At 38.9% G+C, this 14,446-nt stretch overlaps 1 protein-coding gene across 3 annotated transcripts in view; it reads right to left on the bottom strand.

Moving 5' to 3' along the window:
• Positions 1-6,630: 6,630 nt before the first annotated feature.
• Positions 6,631-14,446, bottom strand: part of ZCCHC8 (zinc finger CCHC-type containing 8) — a 30,458-nt gene continuing 22,642 nt past the window's right edge. The window contains exons 14-15 of one of the 3 annotated variants that reach the window (XR_007514887.1): positions 8,836-12,910; positions 6,631-6,940 (exon numbers count right to left, since the gene is read on the bottom strand). Coding sequence is in view for 2 of the 3 variants with exons in the window: in XM_049865880.1 (XP_049721837.1) it covers positions 12,063-12,910 (848 nt within the window). In the remaining variant the exon portion in view is untranslated. Of the gene's footprint in view, positions 6,941-7,187; positions 12,911-14,446 lie in introns of those variants that run through there. The other 2 variants (XM_049865880.1, XM_049865879.1) reach the window with 2 other exon arrangements.

The raw sequence follows: 14,446 nt of genomic DNA, 5'->3' as shown, positions 1-14,446 counted from the left end.
GGATTGAATTGTGTTCCCCCAATATGTGTGTCAACCTGGCTAGGCCATGATTCCCAGTATTGTGTGGCTGTCCTCCATTTTGTGTTCTATGGAATTATCCTATGTGTTGTAAATCCTAACCTCTTTGATGTTAATAAGGCAGGATTAAAGGCAGTTATGTTAATGAGGCAGGATTCAATCTACACCATTAGGTTATATTTTGAGTCAATCTCTTTTTAGCAGAGAGGAGAGGGACCTCATTACCACCAAGCAAGAAGAGTCAGAAGAGCACATACATCCTTTGGAGCTGAGAAGCTCCTCGACTAGGGGAAGGTTGATCAAAATACCTTCCTCCAGAGCCAACAGAGAGAGAGAGAATGCCTTCCCGTGGAGCTAACACCCTGAATTCGAACTTCTAGCTTGCTAAACTGTGACGGAATAAACTTCTGTTTATTAAAGCAATCCACTTGTGGTATTTTCTGTTATAGCAAGTACTAGATAACTAAAACAGTTGTGTTACAGATATTTTTACACCAAAAAAAAATTGTCATTATCCTATAAAAAATCACAAGTTGGTATTAGAACTCATCATCTCAATCTTCCATTTCACTGTTCATCCATCAGCCCCTAAGACCTGAGAATCTTGGCATCTTAAATCCATTTTCTAATGAGTTGTACCACAGTGCATTTTCACTTCGTAACTATGTGAAAAATATAGTGATGAAAAGCAAAAATTGTCACCTCTGGTGAGGAAGCTAACTTTTTTATGCTACCTTAAGGATTCCTGGTGGCTCAATGGCTAAGCACTCAACTGCTTACTGAAAGGTTGGTGGTTTGAAACCACCCGGCGGCTCCAAAGGAGAAAGACCTGGAGATCTGCTCCTGGAAAGGTTACAATCTAGAAAACCCTGTGGGGCAGATCTACTCTGTCACATGAGGTCACTGTGAGTCTGAATCAACTCAGTAGCACCTAAGAATAACGACATCTTCCTTTAGTCACCACATGACAAGACTTCAGTTTGCTAAAGTTAAGTCTCCTTTCTCTGTTTTACTTCAAGGAGCTTAAGAGCAAGAGAAAAACAGTTTGTATTTTTTTCTTATGATATAATCTTTATACATTACTTCTGGTTTAGCACTAAAAAATAAACAATGAGCAAACAAATATACGTGTACATGTACCTTAAGGCTAAATGCAGTCACACAATAGATTTCATCTGAGTGAATTTATTCACGTATGGTATATCTGTCAGAAAGCAGAGCATATGACGATGGACAAAACGGTATTGCTCAAGGGCTAGAAAAAATACAATGTTTTCCTTGCCAAAAAAAGCTAACTTTCCAAGTGTAGGCTAATCTACCTGTAAAAAAAAAAAAAAAAACTGCATAAAACACACTGCCTGGCAGAGAAAGCCAGCCACAGATATTTTTTCCCTGTCTTCAAGCTAAAAATACATCCATAGTGAATAACAAGCAATAATGTGCTGCTTCAGATCTCAGAATCTGAGTAGCAAGGAAAGGCTAATAACTTGTTACAATACTATATCCTTCTGAGAACAGGAAGTAAAGTGTTATCCCCATTTCACAGATTAAAGAACTGAGACCAAGTAAATTAAATGCTCGAGGCTAGGTAAAAGTCAATCGAGATATAAACTCAGAGTTTGCCGGCTTCCTACAAAATTGACCAGTGTGCTTGTCTGCGTTCAGACTCTTGGCAACTTTTAGATTGAACCACATGGAATGACTGGTATGCGGTTGTTTTTGTCCACAAAATGGCAACTTCATATGGATCAACTTAATCGTCTGTTCACATTTATTGTAGGATTGTGCCAGTGTCAATCCCAAACCAATGTATTTCATCTCTTTGCAACGGCATCCAAGACGAAGGTCCTTGACAATCCGGTTTAACTCCTAAATTGAGATTATGTGCATTATACATGGAACCACTGCCCTCTGTATTACCTACTGCTGTGTAACAAGTTGCCCCCAAATTTAATGATTTAAAACAATAAACATTATCTAAAAGATTTGAAATAATCTCTCATTGTGGTTTTAACTTGCATTTTCCTGATAACTAATGAGCTTGAGCATCTATTCATTTGGCCATTCAGTACCTCCTCTTATGTAAATTGCCTTCTCATACCCTTTGCTCATTATTCTGTTTCTTTAAAAAAAATTGATTCTATACATAAAATACATATATATATAAACACAAACACACACACACATATATATATATATATTTTCCCAGTCTGAAGCCTATTTCCTTTTTTTAATGGTGTTTTTCAATTAACAGTTTTTTAAAACTCAAGGTCACAAAGCATTCCCTATATTTTCTCATAAAAATTCTAAAGTCTTGTTTTATACATTAAATCTTTTATTCTAGAATGAATTTTTGTGTATGGTATGAAGTAGGGGATCAAAATGGTTTATAAATATATATATTGAGGCTGTAAATCAAAATTGTGTATATAAATATAAATATATATATACACATATATAATCTTCTAACAATACGATACATATTTTCTTAACCATATAAATTCAATATGTATAATTTAGTTAACATGTATATTGTTATAAAAGTTAATATATAATGTATGGTAATATACATTAATTTATATATTATATAAAAAACCAAACCCATTGCCCTTGGGTCAATCCCAACTCGTAGCAACCCTATAGGACAGAGTAGAACTGCTCTACAGGGTTTCCAGGGAGCACCAGGTGGATTTGAAGCGCCAACCTTTTGGTTAGCAGCCGTAGCACTTAACCACTACGCCACCAGGGTTTCCAACGTATTACATAATACATATTAACTTAGTAGGACACACACACTATTTAGTTAACACATATTATCAAGGGAATAAATAGATCCTTATTCCTGTCATAAGATGTAAACTACTGTTTTTTTATTTTGTTGTTAATTATTGCACTAAAGGGTTATGTATATACTGATTTAACCAGGCTGTTATTGACAGACATTTAGGTTATTTTCAGCATTTGCTAATGCAAGTACTCCTTCAATAAAAAGCTTTATATGCATGTTTGTTGTGTGCTTATACAATATGTTTGTAGGATTAACTCTTAGATTATATCTGCTGAATAAAAAGCATGCACGTTTAAATTTTTTTAAATTGCCTTCCAAAAAAGATTGAACCACTTTATACTCCTAAATGCAAAACCAGTATTACCCCATCGAAGACTGGTAACCAGAGGCTACCTGGAAATAACTAAGCATATCTTCCTGCCAGATAAAGCTCTTTGAGTCTTAAGGGAAATTCCAAAAGCTAAAAGGAGATATAAGGGTGCCTACATTTGCCGTGCCAGTTAGATGTTGAGGTTCATGGTCTGCTAGCCAAAAATCCTCTTACATTTTAATAGTGTTTGTATCAGTTAGGAAGGCGCCCTGGTGGCACAGTAGTTAAAGCAACCAACTGCTAAGCCACCTGTGGCAATCTGGAAACCCTCGGGGGTCACTATGAGTTGAAATTGACTCACTTGTGGTGGGTTTGGTTTTGGGTTTATATCAGTCAGGATGATTTTAGCAGGTAGCCTCACTCAGACTAGTTGAAAGAAAAAGGAAATTTATTGTTTAACACTAGTGTGAAATACACCACGCTAGTATTTCTTACACTGAAAAGCTCATAGACCCCTGAGACTGTGGTTTGTGCTTGAGAAGCACTTCATTTAGAAGGTGCTTTAGGAATTACTTTTGCAGCAACATGACAGCAAACAAACAGAAACGTGGGCACTGACACTGCACAGCAGTGCTTGGTTATAAGGTAACTCATCAAGATGACCAGGAATAGGCTTATATTATCTGGTTTTTGGATTATCCTAGAAATGATTGCTACAAAATGGAAAAATTCTCGTAGAGAACTTGTTGACCCCTTAGAGAAAATTTGTGCTTCATTCTAATTTGAGAACCTTTGCTATGGTATAGGCCCCAGGGCTTGTTGCAGGGCTGGCCACGTTCAATACCTGGAAAGGTATGGACTGTCAAAATGTTGGCTACGAGATGCTTGTCGCTCTCTGGAAGTCTCTGAACACTCAGAGATGGTGGAAAACCACAGAGGATGAAAATGGAACAGATTTCAGCCTGTCTATAAGCACGCTAAGTGCCCTGGTAGCACAAGGTTAAGTGCTTGGCTGCTAACCTAAAGGTCAGTGGTTTGAACCCACCAGCGGCTCCATGGGAGAAAAGACCTGGCAATCTGCCCCCATAAAGATTACAGCCTATGAAACCCTATGGGGCAGTTCTACTGTGTTGCGTGGGGTTGGTATGAGTGGAATCAATTCGATGGCACCTGACAACATAACAATATGAGCAGGCTAATCAGTTCACTTACTGGGTGATACCAGATGCTCCAGTGGTCACGTCTTCAAACTGGCTCTGATTCTGGTACCAACTTTGTGTATCCCCCTCTCAGGATATTGTACAGAAACACAGCCCAGCACACAGTACCTCTAACCTATTTCTAAGGACCAATTCTAACTGTTAAAGTCATCTATTTCTATGTTTTCCATTATATTATGGCTTCAACAAGTTTAATCTTTCTCTGAAGTTATTCTTGTGCCTCTCACCTCTATTTGACTAACATCAAATGGACCTTGACGAGTGGTAGAATTCTCAGTCTGCTCTGAACTTTCCATAGGACTTCGTAGTATGCATATGATGCTTACCGTGTTCTTTCTATCTCCTACCAGGACTAGAGGTCTTATTCCTCTCTGTATAAGCCAAGGGGCCTCAGGAAAGCGTACTGCCTATGGTAGGTGCTTAAATATTTGTGCCATCTACTATCGTATTTATATGGATAGGATTCAATTTGGGGCAACTTTAAATTTTATCAAACTGACGTCTATTACTTATTAGCAATCCTCATTAGCAGCTCTCGCTTAGTTGTCCACCAACTCATGGCAACCCCATACACAATGGAATAAAATGCTGCCCAGACCTGCACCATCCCCACAATTGCTTGTGCACTGGACCGCTGTGATCCATAGGGTATTAATTGATTGATTTCCAGAAGGAGATCACCAGGCCTTTCTTCCTAGTCCATCTAAATCTGGAAGCTCCGTTGAAACCTGTTCAGCATCATACCAACATGCAAGCATCCACTGACAGATTGGTGGTGGTTGCTTATAAGGTGCATTGGCCACAATGGAACCCAGGTCTTCCATAAAGAAGATAAGAATTCTACCTCGGAGCAACCACTGGCCCCTTGTTAGTCCTTAAAAACAAAACCAAACCTGTTGCAGTCGAGTCTATTCTGACTCATAATGGCCCTATAGGACAAAGTAGAACTGCCCCATAGGGTTTCCAGGTTCCAGGCTGACATTTTGTTAGCAGCGAAGCTGTTAGCCGCTGTTATCACCAGGGCTCGTATCAGTCCTCAGTGACTTCAAACATCTGACTTTAAACTTTAACGTGGTCCTCTGGGCCAGTCACAAAACAAACACTTCTTTGGAAGAGCAACCCATTCTTGCAGGCCAAATGGATAAGTTTAGAGTGTTTTTTTCTTTTCCTGCACTAAAATTAGGTTGGTTTGTTAATATTACTCTTTGACCTTCTTATCCCAGTACTTTCTGATTTTAAACACTACTTTATCCCACTTCATATTTTTCCCTATTCTGGAATTACCTATTTTTAATCTCAGATATTGCCAAAATAGGTGCGTTTCAAAAGAGTACTAAAACATATTAATATTCATACTTGCTACACTGTACCATGGAATATTTTAGCTTTCAAATGGACCTATTTCTTAAGCTCCGGTTTAGGGCTTGATATTTCCCCACATATTCATATATGACCATTTTAAAACTAAACTGGATTGAGACAACAAACAACATAGAAATTCCTTTGGAGTCTAAGATCAGGACTAGCATAACAGATATCTGGAAGGAACAGAGAGAAACTTGTTAGAAGCTCGTGAGAAATTTGCCCTGCTCTAATCTCACAACCTGTCCTAATCCAGTTTCATTTGTCATTCTCAGTTGTGACTAATGAGCCTGTCTCCAGGACTGGAAATACTAAGAACTCCGTCTGGTATGATGTCACCCACTGCAGAGAAACAATCTCAGCTGTCAGGAATGGCAGAGAGCTGAGTAAGCATCACACCCCTTGCATTTTCAATAATTCCTTGTATTGCAAAAATTCCAAATGTAGACAGACAGTGAATTTAATTTAAAAACTGTATTTCTGATATCTAGAATTTCTCAAATACTGTATTGCCAATTATCATGGGAAATTATAATAAATACAATAAAAGGACAGAGTAGAACTGCCCCATAGGGTTTCCAAGGCTGTTATCTCTAGGCAAGCAGCCAGCCACATCTTTCTCACTCGGAACTGCTGGTGAGTTCGAACCACCAACCTTTCGTTAGCAGCCAAGTTCTTAACCCCCGCACCGCCAGGGCTCCTTAATAAAAAGATTAGAAGCTATATACGTATAATGTATATATATACATACACACATATATGTGAATATATATACACACAAACACATATGTACATATATAAGCATACATGTATATGCATATATATATTTTTGTTAGGTTATAAAATATTTTTGACATTCTGCTATAGTCATTCTTTATAGATGTCCATTTAATCTGTATGTAAAAAATCATTCAACAAAAGAAAATGACATTCTTTCCAGTTTATTCAGAAAGAAACCGTAAATACGTAACTACAGTGATATACTCAAGCATACCAGTTGATGTCCAATCATTTCTGACTCATAGGGATCCCATGTGTGTCAGAAAGAGCAGAACTGTGCTATGTAGGGTTTTCAATGGCTGATTTTTTGGAAGTAGATCACCAGGCCTTTCTTCCAAGGCACCTCTGGGTGGACTAGAACCTCTAACCTTTTGGTTAGCAGCCAAGGGCATTCATCATTTGTACCAGCCAGATCTGGACAACAATTCGTAAAATCATCTACATGAAAATGAACTTGGAGCACTGTAAGGAAGAATACAAGAAACTACATTATTGGATATCAGATGGTGAACTTTCAAAACAAAAAGCCTTTTTGAAAATAGAATATTGCACCAAAATTGAAAATTCATAAAAGAGTCAAAGATTTGACTTGTAAGAACTTGAAACTTCTATACTACCAAAAATAGCATAAACAAGTTAAAACAGATATGACAAATTGAAAGAATAATTCCATAGCTTATCTAACAAAAGCTACGTAATTTTTAATAATGAGTTGGTGTATATAATTAAGTAACCCAATAGAATAACAAGCAAAGGATATAAAAATTCATAGAAGAAATACAAATTGCTAATAAACATAACATATCCAATCTGATTTATAATCCAGGAATACATTCAATGCACATATTTCCACAAATATGTAACAACTTCTCTTTAGGAATATTCATTGCACACTGCTAGCAAAATCCTGTAAACAATAATAAATAAAATATGGTATACAACTATCTAGCCATTAAGAATAATTACATTTCAAATACCAACATGAAAAGTATAACATAATCTGAATTTTGTTAAAACGTACATTTAAGGATCTTTATAGTATTCTTTTCTATTAGAATTTTATACACTAAACATGTACTGTTTGTAATCAGAAACAAAATCGAGAATTTCCATTTTGGAAAAAAAAAAAAAAAGGCTTTGGGTTTAGAAAAAATGCCTAGTGATAAAACTAACTTCTTTGTACTGTATGAAGAAAAATGCGTGGGCCTTCCTTGATGGGTTATTTTCCTTCATATTTATGGCTTTATTATTCCTTCTGCTTACGATATAAAAAGTAAACATTTTAAACAAAGAAAAATCCAGTATCACATTTTATTCCTTAAATGGTTATGAAAGGGTATAATTTAATTGCAAATGCTAGTATACTAGAAATTGTATCTTGTATGTAGACAACCTCAGCTAACAGAAGTGTAAGGGTGTGAATTTTACAGAGGGGCTATTTCTTAAATCATAAAACCCACAATTTCAAAACCTAAACGTGGATGAAAAAGACAAGTTCTGCAACTATATGAAAGGGAGGGAGGTCACTCACTTTAATTAAATCTTTCAGCCTCACTCCATTTTTTCCCTCAAAATGTAGTTATTTCTTTAGAAGACCAAAAAAATGTTTTTTCCTTTTTTTAGATAGCTGTCACTTTTCTTCCCTCCACCCCCATATAAAAATTCTATCTATATTGTTGGTGACTTATAAAACACGCCCGCTCAGAGGCTTCTAATTTACTAAGAATATAGAAATGGCTCTGAATTTAAGGATTATTTATAAACACTTCCCTTTCAAAGGAAACCCTTGTGGTGTAGTGGTTAAAAGCTATGGCTGCTAACCAAAAGGTTGGCAGTTTGAATCCACCAACCACTCCTTGGAAACCCTATGGGGTAGTTCTACTCTGTCCTCTGGAGTTGGAATTGATCAATAGCAACAGGTTTTTTTTTTTTTTTTGGTTCCGTTTAAAAACAGTAATTTAACCCTAAACATTTTGAAGCGAATTTATATCATTAAATCAAACAAATATATTAAGGTGAAGGAAAAGGAATTTTCCTAAATCCTACAGATTGTGTGAAGACACCATTGGGTTCTTGGGAATTGAGTCATGCCTTAAAAGTAACTTGGCTACTCAAATTGTTAAGACATCCTTGTTGGTTTTACCTGCTAATGATACAAAGTACAAGACAGAAGGGCAAGAGGATTCTAGCAGAGAACTTGAACAATAAAATCAACTAGGATTTTAGGAAGCCTCTTATTGGTAGAAAGCAGGTTGTTCTTTTTTGATCACTTAAGGAAATGTAAACTTTTGAAATAAGTAAAAAAAAAAAAAGTTCATTTGGTATTTTAGTAAGGGCAGTATCTTCTTCCCACGTACCTGGCCAAGGAGATGTCAGAGCCGTCCTTGTTTGAGCAACCTGTGTTACAATCCACATTCCTTTTGACATAAGGCAAAGCAAGAAACAGGTCCCCACCCAAGCTCCAAGTCCAACTAGAAGTATAGGTGTTTGTTTATGATCTCACCTATCCACACCTGGAGACCTGTCCCAGCACAGGCAAGTCCAAACAAGAACTCGTTCCTCCACCCAACACTGTCACCACAATACTCAAACACAGCACATTGAGTAACTTTTTATAATGGGGCATCTCTTCAAGGCAACTATGCCTATTTTTCTGGGCTCCCTTCTATAAACTGTCTCCTCTCTTTAACTCATTCTGAATTCTGTGTTAGGATTCATCTTCCCGAAATACCACTAAGATCAGGTCATCTCCCCACTTAACCATCTTTACCATCCTTTTCCCTATTAAAATTCAAACCCCATAACAAAGCAATCAAGAGTTATTATCAAAGAGTAATTGATACCATCCTATACTGTTTGACTCATGCCATTTCCTGCCCATTTCAATGCTCATTTTGTCTATGGCAATTCTACCTAGCCTTGTTCTTTTAGATGATATTTTATTGTGTTTTCGGTACAAGTTTACACAGCAGATTAGGTTCCCATTCAACAATTTCCACACATATATTTCAGTGACATTGGTTATATTCCTCACAATGTATGAACATTCTCATTATTTCCATTCTGGATGTTGTTTCCAGTCATCTAGTTTTCCTGCCTCCTACAGCTGCCAACCAAAGGGTCGGCAGTTCGAATCCGCCAGGCGCTCCTTGGAACCTCTGTGGGGCAGTTCTACTGTCCTATAGGGTTGCTATGAGTCGGAATCAACTTGACGGCACTGGGTTTTTTTTTTTTTAACCTGCTCATTTAAAAAAAAAAAAAAAAACTGACCTTTTGGTTTCATATATATGATTTCTTAAAGAAATGCAGTACTCACGGGTGATATTCTTTATTTTGTGAGGCAATCTGTTATACAGCTAAAAGATGATCTCTGGGGAGTTTCATTTCAAGGTTTAAAGAGTGTCATCTTACGGAATTAGTCTTGGGGAGTCCTCCACTATCAATCAATACGATAACGCTGGACTTTTTTTTAAGATTTTGAGGTCTGTTCCACATTTTTCTCCCATTCTGTCAGGATCCATCTATTGTGGCTGTGATGAGAATGACTGGTAGTGGTAGTCGGGCACCATCTAGTTCTTCTGGTCTCACAGTAGATGAGGCCACGGCTCATGCAGACAGTTGATCCTGTAGATGAGTTTCTTCAATGTGTCTTGGGTTTCCTTTTACCTACCTAGTCTTTAAGGTTTAGCTCAAGGGTAATCTCTCTCCAAAAGTCTTCAAATACCTTCCGAACGAATACTTAAACCAGTGGTTCTCTAATCTGAAGCTACTTCCTCCCTAGGTGATTCTCCCACCAAATGGCCCAAGTTCTTTACTGGATCTCATCGTAACTGAGGGGGTTGAACAACACTTATTACAAGTGTGCTCTTAATAACTAAGTGAACAAACGAAGAAACAGGAAATTTTTTTTTTTTTTTTTTTTTTGAGAAACCATTGCTTTTATGGAGCCCTGAGGTTACAGTGGTTAAGAGCTACAGTATATTACGGCTGCTAACCAAAAGGCTGGCAGTTCAAATCCACCAGCCTCTTCTTGGAAACCCTATGGAGCAGTTCTACTCTGTGCTACAGGGTGGCTGAATCGGAATCGAATCAGCAGCAGCAGAGTTTTCTTTTTAAGACCACTTCTGATAGCAGGAATACTCAAGTCTTTAACTGAAGATTTGACATCTCTCCATAACTACTTCTTGAACGTTGACAAGTCCGTGAACCTTTCTATGCATTGGTTCTCTTATGTTATTTCCACAATGTGGTGATATTTACCTGACAAAAATGTTGGGTACGTAATATAATGTATGTAAGAACACAATGTAAACGAATGTAAAAGATCATTTTTACCACGTACTTAAACACAGAAAGATGCCAAAAGTAACATTTTGTTCTATTTCTAGCATATTCTGTGAGGGCTTTCAAATGCAACTTGCCCTTTTCCTATTGTTTTCCTTCCGTATATGGTTTGTAGAACCATACATTTGATTACAGAAATTCTTAAACACTAACTTCAGAGTGGTTTCCTTTTGCTCCCTCTGCTGGCCAGAGAGCTGGATTACACTATGGGAGACTAGTAATTCAAAATAATCTAAACGTTTATTTTCAGGGACTTGACCTAGTATAAAGGTGTGAAGAAATCCCACACAAGACGAAAGCCAAAGTTTCAGTCTGTCTTATTCATCTGTCAATTGAGACAGTTGTTTAAATATATTTTTAACTATCAATTATCTTAGGGTTCAAATGTAGAAAAGACTGCTGTACAAGGGCTAGCTGCCTCCATTTTTTTTTTTTTTTTGAAATGATTACTTTGAAAGATTGTACTGTTTTTAGATTTAAGGCTGAAATCCACTAAAAACACCCAAATTTGTAATTTCTTAGAACTATATTTGCTTCGTATTTTTACAACCACATAATCTACTTTCAGATTTATGGTTGTATATACTAACTTCACTGTGAATCACTTTTTTTCATATTCAAAGTCTTAGATTACGTTTAAGAAAGCTAATTTATTAAACCTCTGTCCACAAACATGAACATACCTGTATCGCAGGCTTATGTGAAGAATGAGGTTACAAAAAAGTAAAAGTGTCATTAAAATTGATGCATGTAAATCACTTACAAAAATACCCCAAATAAGACAAAGCTGCTCCTCCCTGATTTTACTCATTTGGTTGCTGGAGTTGAAATGTGACTTTAAAATGGTTAGAGTTTTTTTTTTTTTCTTTTAAAAAGTGATATATTAAACTTATGTACAGGATAGTTAGCAAAACGTAGAAACGGAAAACAACGTACAAAAGACAGATAAAAACCATCACTCTGACGAAACTCACAATCCAAAAATAGTATAAACCTTAACAAACTATCTCTAAACCTGCTCCTAACCCAAGTTTTTGCTGGAGGGAATAAAATATAGTAAACTAGCAGGCCTAGTCTTAAAAACAGGCTTGGCTGTAGACCACAATTAAGCCTGGGATAGATTTTTAAACACGAGAGGGACAAATAGGAAAACAATTTTATCTGTCCACTTAGAATTAATTGACAGAACAAAAAAAGTGAGAGACAATTAATTAAATAGTTGTTGGTGTTCCAGCAAGCCTTACTCGGAAGCCTTTTTGTTTTTTTGCTGGTTTCGGGGAGAGTTTTTTAACAAGTTTCTTATCCTGAGATACATTCCAGTAGATTCTGCCATATTCTCAAATTCAAATGGAGTTATTCCTGTTGCAAACTTGCTCATGTCAGGTATGGGACTATGAGTTTTAGTGGTTGTAGAAGGACTGGTGCCCGGATGGAGCAGCTTCTGGCTGCCCCCATTGCTAATGTCCGAGTTTGATACAACACTGCCATTATTGAGAAGGACACCTTCAGAGTCAACCTGAGCAGGCTCTTCCTTTTCCTTCGGACAAAGCAACGTAGCCTCTGCATCTGGACTCGCTGGGGAATGTTCAACTTGAGATTTCTCTATACAAGTGTTGGGCGCCTCGGCTTTAAGCAGTACCTCAGCTTCAAGTGGCACCTCGGCTTCAAGTGGCATCTCGGCTTCAAGTGGCACTTCGGCTTCAAGTGGCACCTCGGCTTCAACTGGCATCTGTTTTTCTGATGGTTTTCCCTCAGGAACAGAGAGGTCTGGTTCATTTGGACAAGGTGAAGAGGCAACAGAATTCCCAGTTAAAGGTGTGTCAACGGGGATATCAGAATCACTGTTGACACTCTCGGCCTGCTCCAGAGCCGCCCATATCCGCCTCTGCTGTTCTTCAAGCTCCTCCAGGGTCAGGGCATCCTCGTCCATAGCTGCAGATGCTGCTCGGGTCTGGGGTGAGTCACTGGGCGTCACTGGTGGGGTACCTTTGGGGAGAGGTGGCGTGAAGATGGGAGGGGTGCCAGGAGGCAGTGGGGGTTGGAACTGAAAAGCCTCACTGCCCTGAGAACCGTGCGGCACCTCCACATCTGAAAACAAGGAAGTGGAGAGACAGGTTAGAAGGTGTAATCATACTCGGTTGCACTAACATTTATTGTTGGAACTAAACAAAGCGTGATCGGAGACTCAACGGCTGGAGAAGGGGGAAACTCTATGGCGACTCGCCTACCATAACTACCAATTATCTAATTTCCTCAATCCACTTGAAAAGCACATCTTTTCAATGCAGGACCTTCCGGCACTAGAAACTCAACCTAACCCTGGGAAACCAGTTTCTGTCATTTTAGACTGAGGAGCCATGACAATGGCACGGAGATAGAAAGAGTGGTTTCCGCCAGTGAGAAAGAGGCTCATAGGAGACCAGAGTAGGAACTGTGCCTGGAAATGCAGGTGGCTCCATGACAGAGTGGGGAGGTTGAAGGGGCTGAGGTTGAAGGGCCAAGACACGAATTAGACCAACGATTCCCCAGTCCTGTGCCTCTAGTCTAGCCTGCTCGCCTGAACTGTGGGCTCACAGACCCAGTGCTCACTGTCATCACCACCTACATGGCCTGTTCACACAGCAGATCAGCCTATCCAAAACTAAGCGTCTTTTCCTAAAATCTGATTATCTTATGTGCTCTTCCAGTGAACGGCACGGCCAGTGGGATCTGGTTGGAGGCTCTAATGCAGTGTGCCAGTCACGTAAGACTCCTTCCTTTCCCTCCTGGCCCACACCCTGACCCTTTTGAGTCCACGCTCCTGTACCCGGCCACAGCCACGGCCTTCTTGCAGGCCCGTTACCATTTGCCAGGATGGTTAAGAGTAGTTTCTGCCTCTGAACTTACCCTCTTTACACAGTGAAACCTGTGAGAGCTGGAACTCACCGGGACTGCCTTGTTTTTCTGGTCCTTGCAAGTTTTCCACCTTTGACAGGGTGGAGTCTTACCACTTCTCTATCGTTCACTTTAGTGGAAATTATTTACATTTGCCCTTCCCTGACAGGTTTCCACTTTACACAGGTCCCAGCTTTCTCAGGTTTTATTGTATCCATCCTGTCACCAGATTAGTCTTTCTAAAGCACAAATCTGATTCTATTAACCTGCCTGATGCAATTAAAAACACTTTGATGCCTCGCCACTGCCTAGAGGATGAAGTTCAAACCCCTGCATTCTTTCTAGGGCCCTCTCCCACCAAGGAGAGCCCTGGTAGTGCAGTGGCAAAGCACTCAGCTGCTAATACAAAGGTTGGCAGCTCGAAGGCACCAGCAGCTCCATGAATGAAAGACATGGCAGCCTGCTTCTGTAAAGATTACAGCCTTGGAAACCCCATGGGGCAGTTCTACTGTGTGCTATAGTGCCGCTATGAGTTGCAATCGACTGGACGGCAATGGGTTTGGTTTGGTCTCCAACCAAAACTTTGCCTCTTTCCACCGTGTCATCTTACTGCAGCTGTCTGCCCGATGTGTGTGATGTCTCACGCTTCCACATTTGCACTTCCCTGTTTCAAATGTCCTCGTCCTCCTCAGCTACCTGGCAAATGCTTAGATTCCCCCTTCAAGATGCAGCTCAAGGCATCCCTGGTGA

The sequence above is a fragment of the Elephas maximus genome, chromosome 22 (assembly GCF_024166365.1).
Source record: "Elephas maximus indicus isolate mEleMax1 chromosome 22, mEleMax1 primary haplotype, whole genome shotgun sequence".
In the NCBI taxonomy this organism is placed as follows: domain Eukaryota; kingdom Metazoa; phylum Chordata; class Mammalia; order Proboscidea; family Elephantidae; genus Elephas; species Elephas maximus.
Note: the sequence above shows the minus strand (reverse complement) of the source record. Positions and strands in the feature narration are given on the sequence as shown.